This window comes from Psittacula echo, assembly GCF_963264785.1.
Source record: "Psittacula echo genome assembly, chromosome: 5".
Lineage (NCBI taxonomy): Eukaryota > Metazoa > Chordata > Aves > Psittaciformes > Psittacidae > Psittacula > Psittacula echo.
The window spans coordinates 17,618,640-17,641,546 of record NC_137739.1 but is presented as its reverse complement, the minus strand read 5'-3'; the positions used below and the strand labels follow the sequence as shown (position 1 = coordinate 17,641,546).

Genomic DNA, 22,907 nt, shown 5'->3' with positions numbered 1-22,907 from the left:
TGCTGTGCTCTGGGGAGACCCCCCCTGCAGTCCTGATCCAGCTCTGGGGCAACAGCACAAGAGGGACGTGGAGCTGTTGGAGCGAGTCCAGAGGAGGCCATGGGGATGCTGCAAGGGCTGGAGCAGCTCTGCTCTGGAGCCAGGCTGAGAGAGCTGGGCTTGTTCAGCGTGGAGAAGAGAAGGCTCCTTAAGGGGAGACCTTAGAGCAGCTCCAGTGCCTAAAGGGGCTACAAGAAACCTGGAGAGGGGCTTTGGACAAGGGCCTGTAGGGACAGGCCAAAGGGGAATGGCTTTAACCTGACAGAGGGGAGATTGAGATGAGCTCTTAGGCAGAAGCTGTTCCCTGTGAGGGTGCTGAGGCACTGGCACAGGTTGCCCAGAGAAGCTGTGGCTGCCCCATCCCTGGCAGTGTTCAAGGCCAGGTTGGACGGGGCTTGGAGCAACCTGGTCTAGTGGAAGGTGTCCCTGCCCGTGGCAAGGGGTTAGAACTGGATGAGCTTTAAGGTCCGTCCAACCTGAACCAGTCTGGGATTCTATGTGTGCATACACACACACAAGGCAAAAATCAGACTGCAGTATCAGATGTGCTCCTACACAACTGCCTGTAGAAAAAGCACCAGCTTTCCAGGAGTGAACGAGGAACCTCCATCACCACCCATCACCCTGCTCAGCCACACCACACTGCAACCAGCCTCTGGGCATCCATGCTGTGTCCCCTGGGCATTGCTGTGAAAGCATAAGCCACTCAGCTAGAAAGACATCCTTGATAGAAGAAGCAGAGGCACAGTTTTGTGTTGAAGCTTTCCAACAGCTCCTGCCTGCTCTGGCAGCTCGCCACCAACTGCTGCAGCTTTGTGGCTGTACATCTATTAATAGAGACATGGGGAGCTTTAACAGAACATGCCACTTAGAGATGATGTTGGCTCCAAGCTGAACAGGTGCTTCTGGTGTGCCTAGAAGCAATAGCAGGGAAAGAGACAGAATAAACAAGCAGTCTTTGGGACTAGTGTGAGCTTCTCTCAATACTGACTCCTCTTCATAAACCACACACAAAGGGAGAGCCCCAGAGTTGCTGCCCTTTACCTCACAACTGAGCATGTGTCTGGGTCTATCTGTACCATATTAATGCTCTTTATTTTTCAGGGACAGACCAAGCTGCCTGTGCATACTGTGTCCCAAAGGGGTCATGCTCTGTACAAGATGGCAATACCTCTGACTTACCACTTGCCAATGTTCCAGGAGACCTCGAGCTCTCCTGCCTCTCTTTGGGCCTCACCACAATGAGCTCCTCATTGCCTGCTGGCTCCACCACAAGGACTGATGCATCTTTGTCTCCATTCACCATCATCCTGCTGCTGCCTGGCAGATCTGCTTCCTCCTCTTTGTCTGACTCGGAGAAGATACCTGGTGGGAGGAGAGAGCCACCGTGTCCTTCAGGACCGCTTCATGTGTGACTGACCCTTTAATTTCTGCCAGTGTCATCCTCCTGTTTTGTGTAACAGCCCATCTGTCCAGGTGGAGGGCAAAGCAGACATTTCCTAATGGGTATGTCCAACAAGGTATTTACTTTAGCCCTCAGAGAAGCTTGTGCCAGCAGCTTAGTGCGTGGAGGAGAGCAGAGAATAAAGCAGTGCTGAAATCCAACGCCTATGGCTGGCTTTATCCAGCTTAGGGAAAGAAAAGCACAGCCTGGTCTGTCAGTCTGCAGGAAGGTGATCATGGGCAGGGATGGCTCCAAGGATACGGCTCAACTAACACAAGGAGTTTTTCCTAAAACAAGATTATTTTTCCCCTTTCCTGCAAGCAGCTCTTCTTACTTTGACATCCTGTTTGGTGGACAGAGCTGACATCCAAACACGGTGGTGAGGACAGCAATGGAAGAGGCACTGTCTGCCGAGGCGTCTCAGAGGCATGCTTCAGCTTCTCAGAGCTGCCTTCTGTGAAAATAAAAGGGTTTGTACAATTTCCTTCATCCCTGATTCCCTTATCCTCTTGGGCTGATCAATGAAATTCTTTACTGAGAGGGTGGTGAGGCACTGGAATGGGTTGCCCAGGGAGGTTGTGAATGCTCCATCCTTGGCGGTGTTCAAGGCCAGGTTGGATGAGGCCTTGGGTGGCATGGTTTAGTGTGGGGTGTCCCCGCCCATGGCAGGGGGTTGGAACTAGATGATCTCAAGGTCCTTTCCAACCCTAACTATTCTATGATTCTATGATGATACCTCCAAGCTCATTTCTCCAGCTTCCTCCTACATAGGAGAAGCCATTTTTCCTCTGCTCTTCAAGAAAGAATCATAGAATCAACTATGTTGGAAAAGACCTTTAAGATCAAGTCCAACCTTTACCCCAAGACTGCCAAGACCACCACTAAAACATGTCACTAAAGAGAGGGATGGAAAGAGGGAGGGGAACAATGAGGTCAGGGAAAAAGAAGACAGAAGAGATGGAGGCAGAGAAAGACAGAAGGCAAAAGCTGAAAGACCTAACAGAAAACCCAAGAGCAGCTCTGCTCAGAACATCCCCTCCCTGGCAGACTCCTACTGAGAGGTGCTAGTTAGAGACCATCCTTTGGGGCTAATTAGCTGGTTACCCCCCTCACCACCCTGCTGCTGTGTAAATCCCTACGGGAAGGAACCAAAAAACCCCAGCTCCTACCCTCTGCCATGATGAGCAGTGGCAGAAGAGCTGCCAGTGTCGACTCATGGGAGGAGGCAAACTTACCTGGTCCCAGCAGTGGAACAGACTCAGAGGAACGAAGCCTGGAAAAGGCAGGAGAGTGGCATTACACCAAGTGAGGATGGGGCAGGGGAGTAAAGGGAGGGAGGGGAAGGCTCTGCCCAGCACCGAGCACTTACCCAGCTGGTGGTGACATCTCCTCAGGCAGAGCTAGGAAATCCCATAGGAAGACAGCATCTCCGACACTGATGACATGCCGCTGGTCTGGGGTGAAGGCAACCTGGCGCACTGGCTCTGAGTGCCCAATGTACACCTGGAAGAGAACACGAACTTCAGCACCACCCTGTCCTATCAGCATGGTGGTTACTCCACTCCCTGCCCTCACAGCCAGTGTCTACACAGCTCAGCAGATCCTCTCAGAGCCCAGCAGCACACCTGCAAGTGCTCAGACCTAGGGTTAATGAACTTAGGGTTGACTGTATTCACACTTATCTGGAGAAGCAAGCAGGAGCTGAAAACCCCCAAGATCTAAAACTAGCTCTCAATAGCTACTGGAACATTGGGAAAAGCATTTTCTACTCCGGGTGGCTCTGTCCCTAGCACAGAGGTCACACCTACATCTCCTTCACAGAGGGTCTCATTAAGCTCGGTGCTCTGGCAGCCCAGCCTGTGCTTGGTGCCAAGTGTTACTACAACGTAGGAATAGGGATGTATTTCATAGAATCCCAGACTGGTTTGGGTTGGAAGGGACCTTAAAGCTCAGCCAGTTCCAACCCCCTGCCACGGGCAGGGACACTTTCCACTAGACCAGGTTGCTCCAAGCCCCATCCAACCTGGCCTTGAACACTGCCAGGGATGGGGCAGCCACAGCTTCTCTGGGCAACCTGTGCCAGCACCTCAGCACCCTCACAGGGCAGAACTTCTGCCTAAGAGCTCATCTCAGTCTCCCCTCTGGCAGGTTAAAGCCATTCCCCCTTGTCCTGTCCCTACAGGCCCTTGTCCAAAGCCCCTCTCCAGGTTTCTTGTAGCCCCTTTAGGCACTGGAGCTGCTCTAAGGTCTCCCCTTAAGGAGCCTTCTCTTCTCCAAGCTGAACCAGCCCAGCTCTCTCAGCCTGGCTCCAGAGCAGAGTTGCTGCAGCTGCACAAACAGGGACACTAGGCCAAGTCCCACAGAGGGCATTGGCTGCTCCCTCCTCCAGGGGTTCAGAAATACAACAGCAACCCCCTTCCTTCCCTTTGTGGGCAGTACCTGGAAGTTGATATTGGAGTGCATCTGATAGTCCCACACCTTGATGACTTTGTCACCAGCAGTGAGCAGGTACCTGCCGTCCTTGCTCAGCGCCAAGGAAGAACAGGACAGCTTGTGCACGGGAGACACCTGAGGACAAGGAACAGCACCAGCAGCATTAACTGAGCTAGCTCATGTCCTTCCTTATGTTTCAGCAAGAAGACAGGAATGTAACAACACTGAAAACAACAAGCTCAGGCTCACCCTGAGCATGACCGCATCAGGATAGCTACAGGCTTGCCAACTCCTGTGTTTCTTTGAAGCCTGTGAACTCCAGAATGAGCTCTTCTCTCATTTCCCCTCCTACAGTGACATTACATTCCCAAGGCTTCTGTGACACAAGACCTCAGTGCCTGAATTTCTCAGTGTCCTACCTCTCGCAGCAGTCGTCCCGTTTTTGCATCAAGCACAAGGATTTTATTGGAAGAAGTGGCCACCAGGAGCTCGCCTCGAGGCACAGGAGCAAAGCAGACTCCCACTGCAGAGTCCAAGGCTGCGCTGTTCAAATCTAGGATACTGATGTCCACCCTCAGCAGCTGTCAAACAAGGAGATACTGAACAAATACTGGAGCAAATACTGCAGAAGCCTCAGAATTGCTCTCGTGGCTCTTCCAGCATGAGGCTATGGAACCCCCCCCGACCCTTCCCTTCCCCCCTAATGAGGGGCTACATGGTCCAGGCAATGTCCCTGCTGCTCAGGAGAGCAGCTCACAAACAGAAGGTGGAGATGACAGTCTACACAACACTTCTTCAAATTATCTTTCTAGAGGGGATGGAAGCTGGAGAAGAAACCTTCATAGAATCATAGAATGGTTTGGGTTGGAAGGGACCTTAAAGACCACCTAGTTCCAACCCTCTGCCATGGAGGTTGACTTCGTTGTTTCTGTCTCACAGAATGGAAACCCAACCTCACTGTAAGCACCCTGAGGAAGTGTCTGCTGTGCAGGAAGGGCCCTCTCCAACACTGCTGGTGCCCAAAGCCCTTGACCCATCCCATCTGATGCAGCCCATGGGAACTGCCTTTCCTGCTCACAGCACTCTGCAGCCCATGCTGCCCTCCCACCCTCTCCCAGGATGAGAGGAGCCCTCTGGGTACCTCATCCAGTGAGCAGGCCTCCATCACAGTCACAACGTACTTGGACGGCCCCACGAAGGCGAGGAGATGGCTGTCCTCACTGACCACTAGCACATCCGGACTGCTCCCAGCGTCCTGGGCCACCACATTGCCTGAGGGCCACAGCCAGAGAATGAAGAGAGGAGCAAAGCCCATGCTGCAGCTAGGTCACCCTGTGATGGTGCTGCTGGCCCTGCAGCTTCTCCTGCCTCTCAGTCAGCCCTGGGTTAACGTTCTGGCCTCAGAAAGAAGCAACCTCTGTTGTACAAGATACTACGCATTTTATCTGCAACACTCAAAGTTGCAGACCTCAAAGACAAGGTCTGGAGTCATGGCTTGTTGCCTGATGGAATACGTGGTGTTTTCAAGGAAAGCAGAACAAAGTCAAGGGAATAAAATGGATTTTAGTGTTTCTTTTTTAAAGTTATAAGAAGCTGTGAGTGTGAGGTTTTAGCTGTGGCCTGGGCATCTGACCCCTGTGTGGAATGAAGTCAGTGCCAAACTCCTCTGTGCTGATGTCAGCCCAGTGGGCAGAAAGACCCAAAGGTCTAAAACTCACCGAAATCACAGCAATCCTTGGTTTTTATTACTGCCAAAATTCCACTGTTCTGTCCCTGGAACATGGCCAGGCAGTGAACAGGGTTTCAGAGCAGAGTCAACGTACGAAGGTCCAGCTGCAGCACTGACGCCAAATATGGGTGATTTATCTCTCCAAGCCCCTATTCCTTCTCATCTACTTCAAGAACACTTTTCTTGGGGCAGGATCCTCCTCTTGGTACAATAATGGAACTCCCTTTCCCTGCCCAAGCTTCTTCTGCTGCCACAGCTCAATTCAAAAGGGTGCATTAAATGTGACATTAACATTTCCAAACTGCCTTGCCCCTGTACTGCTTCCCCTGCCTGGAGCTCTCCACCTTCTCTGATCATCGGCACAGCTGAAGGCAGGATTAGGGAAATGATCCAGTTTAAACAAACTGCACATCCACAGGATGGAAGGATTCAGGGCTTGGGCATGAATAAGTCTCTGTGATTCCAGCTTGTTCACGAAATCGTAATGCCAAGCAAGTGGAGAGTGTTTGAATCAGGAGGGGTAGGGAAGGGGTGGCAGTCACAAGGGTTTGCTCACACATTAACACAAATGTCACAAATGCTCAGAAGAGTCATCAGAAAAGCTCTCCGAGTCAGGTTTGGTTTTGGTGCTAGGATGTCTGTGCTCATAAAAGAAGAAAGGCAACCCACAGCCCCAGAGTCTTACCCAGGACTCGCAAGACGTGGCTCTTCTGTGCCATGCAGCTGTAAAGAGCCAGACTTCCCTGCAAACAGGAGCTGAACATGAAATTGCCATCTGGAGAGAAGGTCAGCCCAGTGACAACACTGCGGTGCTGTCTGAAGGAAGGTGGAAAACATAAAACAGGGGAGGGAAAAGAACAAACCAACCAACTGCCAGAAAACAGGAGCAATGTTGAGCGCAACATGCTGAAGAACCAAGGAGAACAAAGCAATCAGGGGCAGGACCCCACCATGCTCATGCCTGCAGCAGCCCAGGGCAATCAACACCCAAACTTTATGGAAAACTGAGCAGCAAGCTCAGCACTCCAGCTGTCCATGGGATGTACTCCCTCTCCCTCCGGAGCATCCTCCGCTTCCCATGCTGCGGCTTGCAAGGTCTCCCTGTTCAGCTGCTCTCTAGGACAAGCTTTTCCTACTGTGGGCCAACTGTCCACTGGGAAGTCACAAAGAAAACCCTCAGAGCCTTCCTAGGTTGGACTTTTCCAACCCAGAGCAGGCCATTTCTGCCTGAACACCACTCAGCTGGGACTTGAGCATTGTCAAGCCCAAGAAAAGCACCTTTCCCATCTCCATGATTATCACTTGGCTCTTGCCAGGACAGCCCTTACTTGTGCTCCACCAGGAGACTGGAGGTGGCCAGGCTGAAGGTCCACACCATTCCATTGTCAAAGCCACAGGCCAGCATCTGCTGGGTAGGGTGAAAGGCCACAGCACATGGCGTTCCCTCAGCAGCTGTGAAGTCGTACAGCTGTGGGGAAGAGACACACCACAGGCATGAAGCTGGGTAAAGCTCAACTAAACAGCCTCAGACCTCCACCATAAGCATGTCCTACAACAGAAATCTGGTCCTGCCTGGATGGATCTGAAGCCCAGTGAAGTCCTGGAATTGTGGGCATTTACATTAAACCCTTGGTTATTACGCCTCGTTAAAAAGCAAGATGCTACATGAAATCTGGGCTATTTACAAGGGCCTGTAGGGACAGGACAATGGGGAATGGCTTTAACCTGAGAGAGGGGAGACTGAGATGAGCTCTTAGGCAGAAGTTCTTCCCTGTGAGGGTGCTGAGGCGCTGGCACAGGTTGCCCAGAGAAGCTGTGGCTGCCCCGTCCCTGGCAGTGTTCAAGGCCAGGTTGGATGGGGCTTGGAGCAACCTGGTCTAGTGGAAGGTGTCCCTGCTCGTGGCAGAGGGTTGGAACTGGATGAGCTTTAAGGTCTCTTCCAGCACAAACCTGTCTGTGATTCAAAAGACGGAGGAAATGGAAATGCTGTTGTTTAACAAAACCTTCAAGAGCTAAGGCCAAACTATGCATTAAACTAAACTTCTCAGAATTCCATTCTTCCAGAATATTTCTTGCCCATGCCCCTTATGCTCCAGGGAGGACATTTAAGGGCTCTTGAACTGTGGAGCTTCGGTAACTGGACCAAACATAGACCAGGGAGACTATTAATACATACAAGACAGCTTCCAAGTCTCGTCTGACCCACCTGCTGCATGGAGACGAGGTCCCAAACCCGGATGGTGCTGTCCTGAGACACCGTTGCCATCTGCTTCCAAACCCCCTCCATGGAGAATGCCAGAACAGAGTCCTCATGAGAGCGCATGAGGGTGTTGGAGTCCCAGGACTGGAGATCCAGGTAGCCCAGGTACCCAGCAGCCGTCGTGCACAAGATTCGGCGGCCATCCGGGCTGATGCACACACAGCTTACTGGAGCCTCTTGCTCTGGGGAGAGACCCAGGAGTCAGCAACCCCTCCTGGAAAAGGAGCAGGAGCAGCTACCAAACCAGATTCACATTCAGTAATGAGCATCCCACCATCTGAAGACTGGACGCTTGCAGGTTTGAGTTTAGTGATCAATTCGTCTCTGCCCTTTCCAGAAGTCCCCGGGCTCTGCTGTTATGGTGATTGTTTCAAGAATTGTGAAGAACTGCTTGTTTTCTCCCCTAATTTTCCATGGACAGATGAGATGTACAAGGGCACAGAAATCAAGACAGAGTGCCTGTGCTCACCCAGGAGATCTTGCCTATCTCCTATAAGTTACAAGAATGAACATCAATAAAGCTTGTTGGAGTAGAAGGCTTCCAAGCCAGTCACCCCTACTTGACAGCAGGCACAAAAGATGCCTCAGAATTGCTTTAGGAGAGAGACTGAGTTCCTAAGAATAGCTTTAGAAGACATGGCAGTGGAGCTCTGGCTTCACAGCATCAGACTGAAAGAGATGTGGAGCTCAGAAGCTCCCAGCTCTACTCACCTGCCTCTGCGACAACAGCCGAGAAGTCCAGTGGCCACAGCCGCAGGTAGCCATCTTCTGAACCCGTAGCACAGAAGTGTGAGGAGATGCTAATGCTGTTTATAGCAATCCCAGCGCCTGAAACCCCCAAAAAACAACAGCACCTTGTACAGTTGGAACAAGAAAACTCAGACTGAGGGTTGCCCCATCCCAGAACAGCCCAACAGTCCACCTGCACCAGCGGCAGAACCCTCAGAAGCAGCAGCACCCAGGAATCCCACAATGACTCACAACAAAGGCTGAACAGTCTCAACAGCCCCTCTCAGGTCTCACACCATGTCCAGTCCCTCTCCCTTTCCAGCACTCCTCTTTCCCATCAGCGAGTGCTTGAGCCCAGAACTCCTCCATGTGCTGGGCTGCATCCCCAGAGCGTGAGCAGCACGAGAGGGAGGGGATTGTCGCCCTCTGCTGCGCTCTGGGGAGACCCCCCCTGCAGTCCTGATCCAGCTCTGGGGCAACAGCACAAGAGGGAAGTGGAGCTGTTGGAGAGAGTCCAGAGGAGGCCACAGAAATGCTGCAAGGGCTGGAGCAGCTCTGCTCTGGAGCCAGGCTGAGAGAGCTGGGCTTGTTCAGCGTGGAGAAGAGAAGGCTCCTTAAGGGGAGACCTTAGAGCGGCTCCAGTTCCTAAAGGGGCTACAAGAAACCTGGAGAGGGGCTTTGGACAAGGGCCTGTAGGGACAGGACAAGGGGGAATGGCTTTAACCTGACAGAGGGGAGATTGAGATGAGCTCTTAGGCAGAAGTTCTTCCCTGTGAGGGTGCTGAGGCACTGGCACAGGTTGCCCAGAGAAGCTGTGGCTGCCCCATCCCTGGCAGTGTTCAAGGCCAGGTTGGACGGGGCTTGGAGCAACCTGGTCTAGTGGAAGGTGTCCCTGCCCATGGCAGAGGGTTGGAACTGGATGAGCTTTAACGTCCCTTCCACCCAAACCAGTCTGGGATTCTGTGATTCTAAAACTGTGGGTTTGATTCAGGTATAAAGTTCATTGGTCAAAGCACTGGCAAAAGCCAGCACTGGTACCAGGAGGACACCCAAGGACATCGTTTCATTTCCTCTTGGGTGCTTTCTCACCCATGAAGTGAGAACCACAGTTACAGATATCTCAAAGGGGCTTGCCTTACATTAATCAGCTCAATTTGCCAAAGCAAACTGGGCACTAGGTTTTGAAATATGAGAGCAATAACACTTGAAAGTGAATTCTTCCTGCTGTTAAAAATCAACGGAAGAGCTGAAAGCTGCAAAGCTTTGTACACAGCAACAAAGACTTCCCAAACACTCTGCACAGGCTGACGAGTGAGAAACATCCCCAAATTCATCTTTGTTTAGTGGGCTGCTTAGCTCTTTTTCCATCTCTACACTAAGACTCCCATCAGCAAATTAAGACTTTTTCATGTTTCTAAAAGTGGTGTTTCTCTGAAAGTGCAATCAGCATTTTAGATGTTAAAATTCTTTCTTAAAATGATACTTTGCTGTATTAAGGAGGATTATTTGAGGTACTTAAGAAGCAAATAGCCCCCAATGCTCTAATTGACCCAAAATAACCCTTAGCAGTAGGTAAACTACTGGTTTATTTTACCAGGGAGGTGAGTTCATTTCTGCCCCCAGATGATGGTGGGGTGCTCCTGGCTGATCTCTCCTCCCTGCAGTTGCTCCTACCTGCCTTGTCCAGCCGCTGGCAGTCCCGGAGCGGCGCAGGCAGCAGCCGCCGTGCACTCCTCACACTCACGTTCTGGTAGTCCACCTCCAAGATGTGGCCGCTCTTGCTGCACACAAAGCTGTAGAGGAGAAAGATCCCTGCTCTGGCACTTAAGCTCCGCTTAACCAGGGTTAAGAGGGGCTGTGTCAGCGCGGTTTAGTAAAAACCCAGCTTGGCTTAGCCATTCAGCTGCCTGATGGAAAGCAATTCTGGTTCACGGCAATATAATTGGTCAACTAGGTCCAAAGGCAAATCTACAACCAAGAGCTTCCCATTCTATTTCCTGTCCTTTTGAAAGGCTAATTAACCTTTTAAAGAGCTAGAAGCTCAGCATAGACCTCAGAAAGGAACCCCTCTGCCACAGGACACAGCGCCAGGGAAGACAGGGCCAGCTGAGCTGACAACTCTGCTTGTGGAACAGTATGTGGCAGCAACAAAGGTCTGGCCTTGATGATTAAAATAAAACAAGGGGAAAAAGCTATGTACCACACTGCCAACAGAAAGCAAAACACAGACCTCATGTGGGGGAGAAATTCATTAAATATGGCAAAACATCAGTATAGAACCACAGAATCATGGAATGATTTGGGTTGGAAGGGACGTTAAAGCTCATCCAGTTCCAACCCCCTGCCACGGGCAGGGACACCTTCCACTAGACCAGGTTGCTCCAAGCCCCATCCAACCTGGCCTTGAACACTGCCAGGGATGGGGCAGCCACAGCTTCTCTGGGCAACCTGTGCCAGCGCCTCAGCACCCTCACAGGGAAGAACTTCTGCCTAAGAGCTCATCTCAATCTCTCCTGTTTAAGTTTGAACCCATTCCCTTGTCCTATCGCTACAGTCTCTAATGAAGAAGAATGGCAAGAGGAAAATCATGTTTCTTGGGCTGTTCTCAAGGAGTCAAATCTCTTTTGGGAAGCAAAGTGTGCTGAACAGGAGAGAAGCAATCCCAGCTCCAGGAGGCACCTGGTTCTAGAGGGAAAACTCTGTGCTCATGCAGAGAATGCCAAGCATCCCCCCTGGCCGGCAACCCCCGTGATTCCCTCAGCCCCTTACAACGTGTGGTCCTCGTGCTCCCGCTTGGCTGCGTGTCCCTCTTGGAAGGCCAGGCCAGTGAACTCCAGGGAACGGTACTCGCCCAGGTCGACAGGACAGGAGCGCAGCACTCCACTCCGCACTCGCCACAGCCTGATGTTGTCCCAGCCACACGACACCATCCTGTCCCGGGAGAGGCTGTGTGAGCACCAGGGCAGGACTCTCCCAATGACAGTCCAATGCCCCAAGGGCCACCAGTTCCCAGTGAGGACTGAGAACAGGAACACAGCACCGTGATTCTACCCCCCTAGGCTGTGCCAGAACCAACACTTTTGATTTATTTCCTTTGCACCCTACCTGGTATCATCAAAAGAAGTAATCTTCAAGGCCTGGATGTCCACATCTGTGTGTGCTTTGGCCAGCACAGCCACCTCTCCACTCCGGGTCACCTGAGCAGTGTTCCACACCACCACCATCTGAAGCAAGAAAAGATGCCGGAGAGGGACTCTTCATCAGGGACTGTAGTAATAGGACAAGGGGTGATGGGTTCAAACTAAAACAGATGAAGTTCAGGTTAGATACAAAGAAGGTATATATACTGTGCAGGAGCTGAGGCACTGGCACAGGTTGCCCAGAGGAGCTGTGGCTGCCCCATCCCTGGCAGTGTTCAAGGCCAGGTTGGACAGGGCTTGGAGCAACCTGGTCTAGTGGAAGGTGTCCCTGCCCATGGCAGGGGGTTGGAACTGATTGATCTTAAAGCCCCTTCCAACCAAAACCAGTCTGGGATTCTGTGATTCTCTACTGGCAGAGCTGCTCAAACGTGGAAACATCGGCAGCAAAAGAGCTTTTCGTCACACAGCTGCACACATGGGAACGTCCCCAGAGCTGGACACAAAGTACTGATAACAGAGTTGAAGCAGGGGAAATAAAAAACCCTCACACAGAGGGTTCAGGACAGTCCAACAGCTTTGTAAAGCTTCATGGGAATATGCTTCTCTAGCATCCATAATTACAGGTTCTGAATCCCAGGCCTGCCTGGCAACAGGGATCAGACTTGGAAAGAAAATCCAGAAGAGTGGGAATTCTGGCTGCTGAGATATGAGATCTCTACCAGGGCTGAGCTGGTGTGTGAGAGCTGGAGGTAGCACAAGCCTGGCTGCACTGGCTCTCACAGGACTTTGCTGTGGGGTCACCTGTTCACAGTGCCCACCACGAGAGGCAAGTTTCCTTTTCCCAAAGGAAAGAGAGAGCTGGGGGAAGAACTGTAGGTGATTTGATGCTCTGCATTCAGAATAGTGTTAAGTCCACCTCAGAGGCTGGGGTTGGCTGAAGCATCACCCTGGGAGAGGTGGTCCTGGCCAGCCCCCCCCAAGGGCCCCTCCATTCTCCCATCCTGTTTTCATCCAATGGGTCCCTCCTCCCCAGTTTCAGCTTGCCTGCTCCCACGCAGCTCAGGGACCACTGCCGTGTCCTGGGACAAAATAAGGGAGCAGTGTTTGGTTTTCCTGCAGGCAGTACCTAGTGAGCAACAGCACAGCTAATTGCTGCTGGTGGTTAGTAAGAGATCAGTGGATGAGAACAGTCCCACTGATAAAGCAAACTTCCAGTCCCATGAAACAATTTCATTTTTGACTGCTACACATGGACTCTGCATCATTCCCCACCTACAATGGTGTATGGCAACTTCAGTGCCCAGCATCCTTCCCAGCAGTGATGGCTGTGAGGCTCAGGACTGAAAGATTAAACTCACATCTTGCCCTAAAGGCTATAAAAAACTCAAAGGATTTGGGACTCTGGTCAGTGCTGAACCTCCCATTTCAATTCCCACTCCTTCCCTACATGCTTGCAAACCTTCCAGCTCAAAATGACACACAAACATGTCACCCTCAGCCCAGTGGACTGGAATGCTGTGGAGGCAATGGGTACAGGCAGAATAACACAGCTGCCTTCATCCCCCCAGCTGGGCTCCTAGCCGGGACCACACCAGGGAGAGAAACAGCCTCAGAGCTCAAACTGAGATGATCCCTCAGGCTGCTTCCAAAAGGATTTGTTTGCTCGCCGCTGAGGAACATGTGTGTGAATGCTCACAAGCACCAAGCAGAAAGTAAGTGATTTCTAAGGAGGTAATGAGAAAGGGAACTCCCTCTGACTGCAGTGAAGAACACATCTAGGAAAGCCCAGAGCAGAAGTTTGTCTGCAAAATAACTACAGAATCCTGGCACTTGCTCACTCACAGGGCAGGGAAACCTCCAAACCCAAACTCCAGTTCTCACCGTTTTGCCATGCCCATCCTTTCCAACGCCACACAGAACGGCTCCACTGTAGGAAAAGCTGCAAGAAGAGACATGGTGAAATGCAGCTCTTGGTACCCCAACTGCATCTCAACAGGGAGTAAAAGGAGACAAGTTGTGAGTACGAGGAGACAGTAAGACCTGAGGGATAAGCTCAGGAGGGAGCTGGCAGCATATCGACTGTTCCAGGCCGGCTGCCAGCAGGGCTGAAGCAGAAGCTGTAATTCACCCCTCAGGAAATTCACCTCACTCAGGAATAGCATGGAAAAGCTGCCATGCTGCAACACCTTACTCACCCAAACACATCCCTGTACTCAGGCTGAAACCCACCTCAAGGACAAGAGGGAGTGGACGTGGGTTTTGAACATGGAGAGGCAGCTTCCCATTGGGAAGTCCCAGAGGCGCACGATGCTCCGGGAACCAGCCTGAGCGGAAGCCAGCAAGGTGCTGCTCCCATTGAAGGCCAGTGCTGACACCTGCAGGAAGCACCGGGATAGAGCTGGGACTAAGGATACATCTGGGGTACATGGACAGTGCTGCCATGGGGCTTTGTAAGGAGTTACACTCACCTTATCCGTGTGCCCAATGAAGAACCTCTGCTTCCTGGAGTGGATATGCAGGGTCACGATGACCGCATGGCAAGGGTAGACCACTGCAGTGTTGTTCTGAGCCCACAGTGCCTGCAGGACCCAGACAGGAATGAGAGGGCTGCACATTCAGTGGATTTATTGTGCAATCATGTCTACTACATGAACAGCAGATATAAGGAAAATGACGTTGGCACAATCTTGAATGGACGAGTGGGACTGGAGGATCTACGCCAACATGTTCACAAAGTTTGCAGAGAGGGATGCAAAGGTGCATGTTGCCTGGTTTTGGCCATCTAGCAGGGTGCTCAGCTGTTTTGTAATGCAAAGAGATGGGTTAAAACCAATTGAATTATAGATCAGGTTGAGGATGCAGGGATCGAGCCTGCTGCAATGGGAAAAAGTGGTTTATTTCTGGGTCTGTCTTAGTTAAAGGCTGCCATCAGATGCTCAGTCATCAATAGATGTATTTGTGGTGTGAGTTCCTGAGGGCTGATAATGGGGTCAGCATTTGGACTTGATTTTGCTGTTCCCAGCCAGTGAGTGTTGATGACCTCTTGGTCACTGTTAAAAGGAAATGTCACTCTGTCTCTGGAAAGGCCAAGGGTATTTTAAGACATGATAGTATGGATTTCCTGCAGCTGGTAAGGCAATAGCCTGCTCCTGTGCTCATATGGAGAGATCACCATCTCATAACAGGCTCTCATCCAACATTGAACAAAACCTGGTGTACTCTAACAAGAGAGGACATGGCATTGCAAGCTGTCTGTGTGGGTCACTTATAGTTCAGTCTCTTCTGAACTGGTGCCTGGAGGTTGAGGCTGTAGAGTAAGTGACCAGGAAGCAGTGCGCTGGGATAACCAGCTCTGGTCAGGGAGAGTGACGGCTGGAGCAGGCGTGGGGTTGTGCTGTGCCTTAGTGCTCCTCTCCTGCCCCCACAGCTGGTGTGTGGGCTGTTACCTACAGCTCAGTCCCATATATCCCCACACTGATGCTGCTGCCCTTTCTCCTTGTCTGTTTGTCCTATTCCCCTCTCCAGGCTTGCTCCATGTCATTGCCTTGTTCCCATCATAGGATCAGACTGGTTTGCGTTGGAAGGGACGTCAAAGCTCATCCAGTTCCAATCCCCTGTCACGGGCAGGGACACCTTCCACTAGACCAGGTTGCTCCAAGCCCCGTCCAACCTGGCCTTGAACACTGCCAGGGATGGGGCAGCCACAGCTTCTCTGGGCAACCTGTGCCAGCGCCTCAGCACCCTCACAGGGAAGAACTTCTGCCTAAGAGCTCATCTCAATCTCCCCTCTGTCAGGTTAAAGCCATTCCCCCTTGTCCTGTCCCTACAGGCCCTTGTCAAAAGCCCCTCTCCAGCTTTCTTGTAGCCCCTTTAGGCACTGGAGCTGCTCTAAGGTCTCCCCTTAAGGAGTCTCCTCCAGGCTGAACAAGCCCAGCTCTCTCAGGCTGACTGAGGTGGGTTGCATCATTTCCAGGGGATCCCATCCCTCCCCCAAAGGCTTGCTGAGCTTATGAGGTGTAACCTTGGCCTGCTGCTAAGCCAAGAAAACAGGAGCCTCCAGTGTGAACTGCAGTAGTCTATAGGCAGGGGAGGAATCTCACATGGGGAGGAATTCCCAGGATGGGAATTTTGGTTTAGTGGTGGCCTTGGCAGTGCTGGGGTAAGGGTTGGCCTTGATGATCTTAAAAGTTTTTTCCAACCTGGCTGATTCTATGATTCTATGACTGAACCAAAATGACCTTTTCTTTACCCAAACACAGACTGCAAGCTGGGCTTGCACAGTGCCACATGACAATATGAAACCCTTTCCAGACTCCTACAAAGCACCTCTATTTTAACATGTTAAAACACAGAAGCCACGGGATCTAAAAGGTCCCCTGATTTCTAATTCACCGCCATAACAGCAGAAGACTCATGCACAAATATAAGCTTGTACCCATCTGTTTTGGGGTCAGTCCATTCAACTTTCTTTCATGCCTCCAAAGTTAATACCCTGGGCATGGGATTACAGATCAGCTCCCCAGACCATTCGAGCTACTGACCCACTTGGTGCTGCAGCCTCCAAAGCCAATAATCATTCTCAGCTTCAGGATCGGATCTGGCAAGAGCCTCTGGAATTAAAAGAGACAGAGCTGTTGTATGTAGAGCTGGACTGAGGTCCTCCACCCTCCATCCCCATTGCTGGTTTCTCTCTAAAGCACATGGGTTCTTTCCTGCTAGAGGTGATGGCTTTACAGCATTTAACCTGGCAGAAGACAAACCTGTCAGCAAGAGCTGGGATTTCCAGTGTTGAGCAGCTCTCCCACCCAGGCTTGGTTACAGCCAGCCCTTGCAGTGTCCCAATGACGCCCACAGCCAGTGGTTGCTGGGGGAAGCACCAGACTCTTACCCTGCAGGCAGCAGCTCTCCTACTGGGCATCACACCTGGTCCAGGGCTCTTCCTGGATGTGCTCTGGGCAAATCAATACACACATTATTAGCTCAAGATCAGTGCATTTGAACACAGGGTCCCTTCTTCAAGGTGAGCAAGTGGAAAGGAGAAAAATAACACCAGCAAAAGGGATTAAATGAAACTCCATCTGGAAGCCTGTGTTCCCTCTGCTGCTTCAGCATCAGCGGGAAGCATCCCAAAGCCACCCTTGGGCTGCTGTGACTTCTCAGTGCTTCACCCACCTCCTCTGAGCCAGTGTGGACAGCTCGGGTGGCTTGTTTGCTCCTCTGGTGAGCATATACATGGATGCCTCCGTCACTGACTGTTGGTGACTGGCTAGTGTCCCCCACATGGTGCGACTTCTGAGTCTGCTCTAGCTCCTGGTCTCCAGCTGGCACAGCTCTCGGATGCCTGGAGGCTGTCAGGTGAACCTCAGGGATGCTCTTTGGAACGACAGGACAGCGGTGTGGCATCTGAGAAAGAGCAAAGCCTCAGAGTGAGATCAGCCCTCCTTGAGTACCTTCCACCCACTGCAAAGGCAGAGACAAGGGCACCCACGTCTCCCGAACGACTCTTCACAGCCATACACAAAGCAGCATGGAGGCAGAGTATCCCTGTGGGTACCCAGCTTGGCCAGGTATGTTAACCTGCCACTCTCCCTGTGCTCCCAATGTTGTCCATACACAGTTCATCTCCTCCAGACAGCAAACCAGAGCCCCACAGGAGATCCAGCCCAGAAAAGACTCAAAGAGCTGCTCTCCACTGAGCAGAGGCTAAAAGCACCAGCTTGACACATCCCAGTTCAGAGCAGCAATGTGGTCACACTCATTTTCTCCCTCTCCACAGTATGAGAAGGATGGCTTCTCCCCACCTTTCTCCAGAAGCCCATCATCATGCTGTCTGGTCAGCCAGCTGAGTACCAGCTTCCCATCACCAGTGGGGAATGGGAAATCAGGGGTGAGGGCAGCTGCTGTGGTCCCAGCAGTCCAGACTCCACACACTGCTCTGCCCCAAAGGACAGCTGATCGGGTTCTTAAGCCCCCAGCCCTCATTTCTTCTCTATAATTTGAAGACACAACTATTTGCTGCCTCAGTTGAGATGCGAAGGAGGTGTCTGGAGATTGTGAGGTGCTTGGCATTGAGCTCAGCTCTGCTCTGTGCTGGGCCACACTGAGCCACCCCATCAGTAACTGCAGGGCTGCAGTCAACAGACTGTGCCCAGACTGGGGTCAGATCAGCCACAAACAACAAGAAGCAGCTTCTTAAATAAAGGCCCTCAAACAGAAGATGTGGTGAAAAACATGGGAGGCAGAAGGCAAGAAGTTGCAGCCTCCTCCACGAGGCACTTACAGCTTTGGGACTGGTTATCTGCTGGATGAGGGACAGTCGGTCACGGACTGCACTGGTGAGCGCCACTGGCTGCTGCTGGATGGGATCCTCTGGGGTTTGGCCACCTGGGTGACACGAGGAGGAGATTGGGCTCCCTGGGAAAGCCAAAGCATCCAACCCTAGCTGCCATCCCCAGCATTCCCACCTGCCACAGGGCCGGGACAGCTCTTCTGGATGGAGTCCTTTGGCAGCTTGGACCCCTCGGATGGGAATCTGAGCAAAATCAGAGGAAGACACCGTGTCACTGGGATACTGCACTGGCACCAAGGAATACCACTTGGTAACTCATGGACTGACACAGAAGCCTCTTCGTGTGTCCTGTAAGATTTCCTCCTTTTGCCCCACCCTCCCCTACATAAAGCATCTCCTGGGTCTGATCTACAGCATCACGTTCCAGGGGTTAACTTGGCACTGCACAATTTAGGTAATGTTGTTAACCTGATGACTGACGAGCTGCAGTTTATGACCAAAAACCTCATAGAATCATGGAATGGTTTGGGCAGGGACAACTTGCACTAGATTGGGTGGGAAGGGACCTTAAGATCATTCAGCTCCAACCCCTTGCCACAGGCAGGGACACCTTCCATTAGACCAGGTTGCTCCAAGCCCCGTCCATCCTGGCCTTGAACACTGCCAGGGATGGGGCAGCCACAGCTTCTCTGGGCAACCTGTGCCAGCGCCTCAGCACTCTCACAGGGAAGAACTTCTGCCTAAGAGCTCATCTCAATCTCCCCTTTGGCAGGTTAAAGCCATTCCCCTTTGGCCTGTCCCTACAGGCCCTTGCCCAAAGCCCCTCTCCAGGTTTCTTGTAGCCCCTTTAGGCACTGGAGCTGCTCTAAGGTCTCCCCTTAAGGAGCCTTCTCTTCTCCAGGCTGAACAAGCCCAGCTCTCTCAGCCTGGCTCCAGAGCAGAGCTGCTCCAGCCCTCGCAGCATCCCCATGGCCTCCTCTCAGCTCTCTCCAACAGCACCACGTCCCTCTTGTGCTGCTGCCCCAGAGCTGGATCAGGACTGCAGGGGGGGTCTCACCAGATGGAGTGGAGTGCTGGGCTCTCACACCACCAACAGGAACCCAGCACGGGAGCTGAGGGATGTACTCTTACATCTGTCCCCCAACAAGGTGTTACAGCCAATGACAGCTCAGCAGCCCATCAGACTCTCTTTTAACTCAGCAAGGGGCTGAACTGTTTCCTAGGAATGGCATGCACATGTTGCTAAGTTAGCCATGGGAGCTGTCCCAACAAGAGGTCACTGAGAAAGAGGACTGGTGTTAACTCCGGACACTGGAGTGCTCTACAGCCTTTGTCCTGCCCCAAAACATCACCCATCAGCATTAAGCTTAGGCCAGGCTAAATGCATTAACAACACCTAAATGCTGGACTTGGGGTGATAGCAATGTCTCCACTGAGCCCCACGTTTGTCTGGATCTGTCATTCCTTAAACACCTTTCCCAGAGGTCTTGGAGCTGCAGTGGGGTCAGTGCAGCCAGGAGCAGCCGTACCTGATGTAGTCGTAGATGTCGTGCCACTTCTCACCCTTTGGCACAGGGAACGTCATTTCCCGTGGCATGGGCATTACCCCATGGCATGCCAGCTCGGCTTGACGGGCCTCGGAGAACGTCACGCCTGGAGGCAGAGGGACAGAAAAAGGGTCAGGTCTCCAAGGGCTGTGGAGCTGCAATCATGTTTCCAGTGAAAGGGCACAAACCGCTTCCGTCTTTCAGAACACCTGAAAAGCAAAGAGTACAAGCCTGAGGTGTGCAACAATACACCCTTGCACAGGGTATTCCAAGGGACATCCCAGAGCACAAACCCATGACTGGCACAGGTTGCCCAGAGAAGCTGTGGCTGCCCCATCCCTGGCAGTGTTCAAGGCCAGGTTGGACGGGGCTTGGAGCAACCTGGTCTAGTGGAAGGTGTCCCTGCCCGTGGCAGGGGGTCGGAACAGGATGAGCTTTAAGGTCCCTTCCAACCCAAACCAGTCTGGGATTGTATCCTCCAGGACTGAGATTCCCCAGATTCTCTGTTCAGTGATTCAGCAATTTCACGTGATTTGTGTTAAGGCTCTTTTCTCATTTGCTTGTCTTCTCTCCAAGATAGAACAAGTTTCAGGAATCCAAAAGCAGCACGTGGAACATCCTGGAACTCCACTGATGGAGTCAGTTAGTTCAGGCAGATTACCAGTGCAAATAAAGAAAGGCAAAACCAAAGGTTTTGATTGAAGTATCTCTGCCACACTGAGCAGGGGGATCAAAAAAGCAGGTTGGAAGATTTCTGAGACAAAAAAACCCACAGGCTCTTCCAGCACATAAAAGCACAGGCCTTGGAGAAGCGAGGCTTGGGAACACCTTGAATTTTTTACCCTTGAAAAAGAATTCTAACCTCAGTAAGATTTTTAACTTTGCCCTTATTGTTCACTTCTACAGCTGGAAAACGAGAAGACACTTTCCTCTGGAGGCTGGGAGATTGTATTCACCAGCACACACAAAAACTTAACGTCAGACCGAGTATTTTGCCCTTTCTGCTTCCTACCATAATGGCAGCCAAGTGCTTGGCCAGGGCTAACAGCCCTGTCAGCATCACACTGCCAGTACGATTCAGGGTTCCATCCAGACTGGGCTGAGGTCACAGGAGAAATGAGAGGCTACACTGAGCTCCTCACCTGGGTCAAACACCAAGTCGCTGGTGCAGAGGTTCTTCACCAGCAGGCTGGAGCAGAGCTTGATGCTCTTGAGGTGGCTGTAGTGGCGGTTGAGGTAGAGGGAGAGGATGGAGCGAAGGTCGAGCATGAGGCAGGTCCAGCGCACGTCAGTGGGGGCATCTCCCACCAGCTCTGGGGAGGAGAGTGACAAGTGGTGAAAGGGAAGAAGATACAGACCTTGGGCTTCACAAAGCATAGATGCAAGATTAATGTGGTTAAGTGGTACTATTCACCAGGGATGACTCCCACGAGGCTTGGCTTGCCTGCGCCAAGATGGGAGGTGGGAAAAAATATGCCCTGTAATTCACTGCTGCAAAGCAGGGACATGCCTCCAGGGAGCCACAGCTCTGACCCCCATCTGCTGAGGGTCTCCTGCTCTTCACTCTCCTCGAATACATCAAGTCCACTTCAAAACACAACGAATTTGGTGGTGTTGTGCACCATGAGCAGCAGCACAAATGCTCCTCACCATGCCTGGGTGCCCTGGGCAAGCCCTTGGCAGCTCCACAGATGAAGGGGAACTGCAGCCAGGTGGCCGTGGATTTGAATTCCTTGAACAGGCTGGAGAAGGAGATGCGAACCACTTGCTTTTCCTGAGGAGACAGACACAGACACAGCTTTAGTCACCCTGGTGGCTTCTGCAGGGACATGCTGCAAGGGAGAAGGTGAGCGATCCTATCTCCTGTCCCTTCCTTGTCTCCTCTCACCAGCAGAGATACCACGAGGATGGAAACTATTTCCAGCCCAGGATAAAACACCAGTGACAACAAAGACTGGCCAAGCTTTTCCCCCCAAGACCACCACTACCACCCCTCAACCCTTCCATCAGCCACAACACTAACGATGGTGGTTTAACAGGGCTGCCCAGTGTCCTACCTCGGTGGTGACATCCAGGTGGACAACAAAGTGCTTGTGAGGCACAGGCCTGAAGAGCAGGTAGAGGTAGCGCCCGGTCAGCCCCAGTGACTGTGTCCCGGTGCGGGGCAGCTGCAGGTAGCTGCTGCCGGGTATGGAGCCCCGGATCCGGTACACAGTTCCCTTCAGCCTTGTGTCCTGCCCGAACCACAGGGCGATGGGGGGTCAGCGGAGCCCACTGCAGCCGGTCCCGCCGTGCCCTGGTGCCGGTCCCCCCAGTGTTACCGTGAAGGCAGCCACGTCCCCCTCCCTGGCGGAGCGCTTCCACTCCTCCACACGGAAGTGCTTGAAGATGTTCAGGTATGGCCGCTGCCAGGCTGCCGGTGCCACAAGCGGTGGCGGGACAGTGCCCCCCGCACCGCGGACCCCGCTGCTGTCCCTGTGTTCCGAGGTTCCTCGCCCTGCTGGCACCCAGTCATCTCCATGTCCCGAGTATACCCAGCCCCGGTGTCACCCTTGTGCCTCATCACCAGCCTGGTGACAGACCCGCTACCAACCCAATTACCCTCATGCCCCGGGTCCCTCCATCTCCAGTGATGGCCCCATTACCTCTACATCCCAAGTGCCCCTAAGCCCCAGTGGCACCACCCTGCCTCTAGCCCAGCGCCAGGTCTGGTAACCCCCGAGCTCTGAGTCCTCCCAGCCCAGTGACACCCCTGTTATTCTCGTGCTCTGAACCCCCATGGGCCGAGCCCCCATGCCCCAGTGGCATCCCTGTTATCTGCGTGTCCGGAGCCCCACATGATCCGAATCGCGCCTCTCCTAACGCCGGTGACGCCCCCGGTACCTCCGAGTGTCCCCCCCCAGATCCGGTGTCGCAGTCATGCCTGGTGACTCCCCTGTGGTTACGCCCATGCTTCCAGCCTCCAGCCCCGGTGGCACCCCCGGTATCTCCGCATCCGGAGCGAATCTCCCTTTTACCCCGGTGACACCCCTGTCAACCCCGCGCTTCGCTGTCGCGCCAATCCCGGTGTAACCCCTGACCCCGGTGACACCGCCGTTACCACCATGCTCCGAGCGCTCCTCCCGTTCCCAGCCCCGGACTCTCTCCCCCCCGGTACGCCCGGCCTCTCGTTGCCCTCCGGTACCCACACTCCCCCCCGGCCGCTACCTGCCGCCATAGCGCGCGCCGCCTGCTCAACCGTCCCGCGTGCCCGCCGCCAATCCGCGCCCGCCGCCCGGGCCCGCCCCCATCCACGTG

The 22,907-nt window shown here is 52.8% G+C and overlaps 1 protein-coding gene across 1 annotated transcript in view; it reads right to left on the bottom strand.

Annotated features, from left to right (window-relative positions):
* WDR90 (WD repeat domain 90) overlaps positions 1 to 22,827 on the bottom strand; it is a gene marked incomplete at both ends in the record, with an annotated part of 34,895 nt that extends 12,068 nt beyond the window's left edge. Inside the window, 28 exons of the mRNA XM_080618152.1 lie at positions 1,222 to 1,404; positions 1,818 to 1,937; positions 2,719 to 2,756; positions 2,853 to 2,986; positions 3,923 to 4,051; positions 4,336 to 4,497; positions 5,058 to 5,188; positions 6,331 to 6,461; positions 6,974 to 7,113; positions 7,852 to 8,087; positions 8,617 to 8,733; positions 10,309 to 10,427; positions 11,404 to 11,565; positions 11,740 to 11,858; positions 13,656 to 13,713; positions 14,004 to 14,149; positions 14,243 to 14,353; positions 16,316 to 16,384; positions 16,663 to 16,725; positions 16,947 to 17,177; positions 18,055 to 18,158; positions 18,239 to 18,306; positions 19,593 to 19,716; positions 20,753 to 20,923; positions 21,261 to 21,384; positions 21,668 to 21,844; positions 21,932 to 22,107; positions 22,818 to 22,827. Of these exons, the coding sequence (XP_080474278.1) occupies positions 1,222 to 1,404; positions 1,818 to 1,937; positions 2,719 to 2,756; positions 2,853 to 2,986; positions 3,923 to 4,051; positions 4,336 to 4,497; positions 5,058 to 5,188; positions 6,331 to 6,461; positions 6,974 to 7,113; positions 7,852 to 8,087; positions 8,617 to 8,733; positions 10,309 to 10,427; positions 11,404 to 11,565; positions 11,740 to 11,858; positions 13,656 to 13,713; positions 14,004 to 14,149; positions 14,243 to 14,353; positions 16,316 to 16,384; positions 16,663 to 16,725; positions 16,947 to 17,177; positions 18,055 to 18,158; positions 18,239 to 18,306; positions 19,593 to 19,716; positions 20,753 to 20,923; positions 21,261 to 21,384; positions 21,668 to 21,844; positions 21,932 to 22,107; positions 22,818 to 22,827 (3,553 nt within the window). The remainder of the gene's footprint in view (positions 1 to 1,221; positions 1,405 to 1,817; positions 1,938 to 2,718; positions 2,757 to 2,852; positions 2,987 to 3,922; positions 4,052 to 4,335; positions 4,498 to 5,057; positions 5,189 to 6,330; positions 6,462 to 6,973; positions 7,114 to 7,851; positions 8,088 to 8,616; positions 8,734 to 10,308; positions 10,428 to 11,403; positions 11,566 to 11,739; positions 11,859 to 13,655; positions 13,714 to 14,003; positions 14,150 to 14,242; positions 14,354 to 16,315; positions 16,385 to 16,662; positions 16,726 to 16,946; positions 17,178 to 18,054; positions 18,159 to 18,238; positions 18,307 to 19,592; positions 19,717 to 20,752; positions 20,924 to 21,260; positions 21,385 to 21,667; positions 21,845 to 21,931; positions 22,108 to 22,817) is intronic.
* Positions 22,828 to 22,907: the final 80 nt, after the last annotated feature.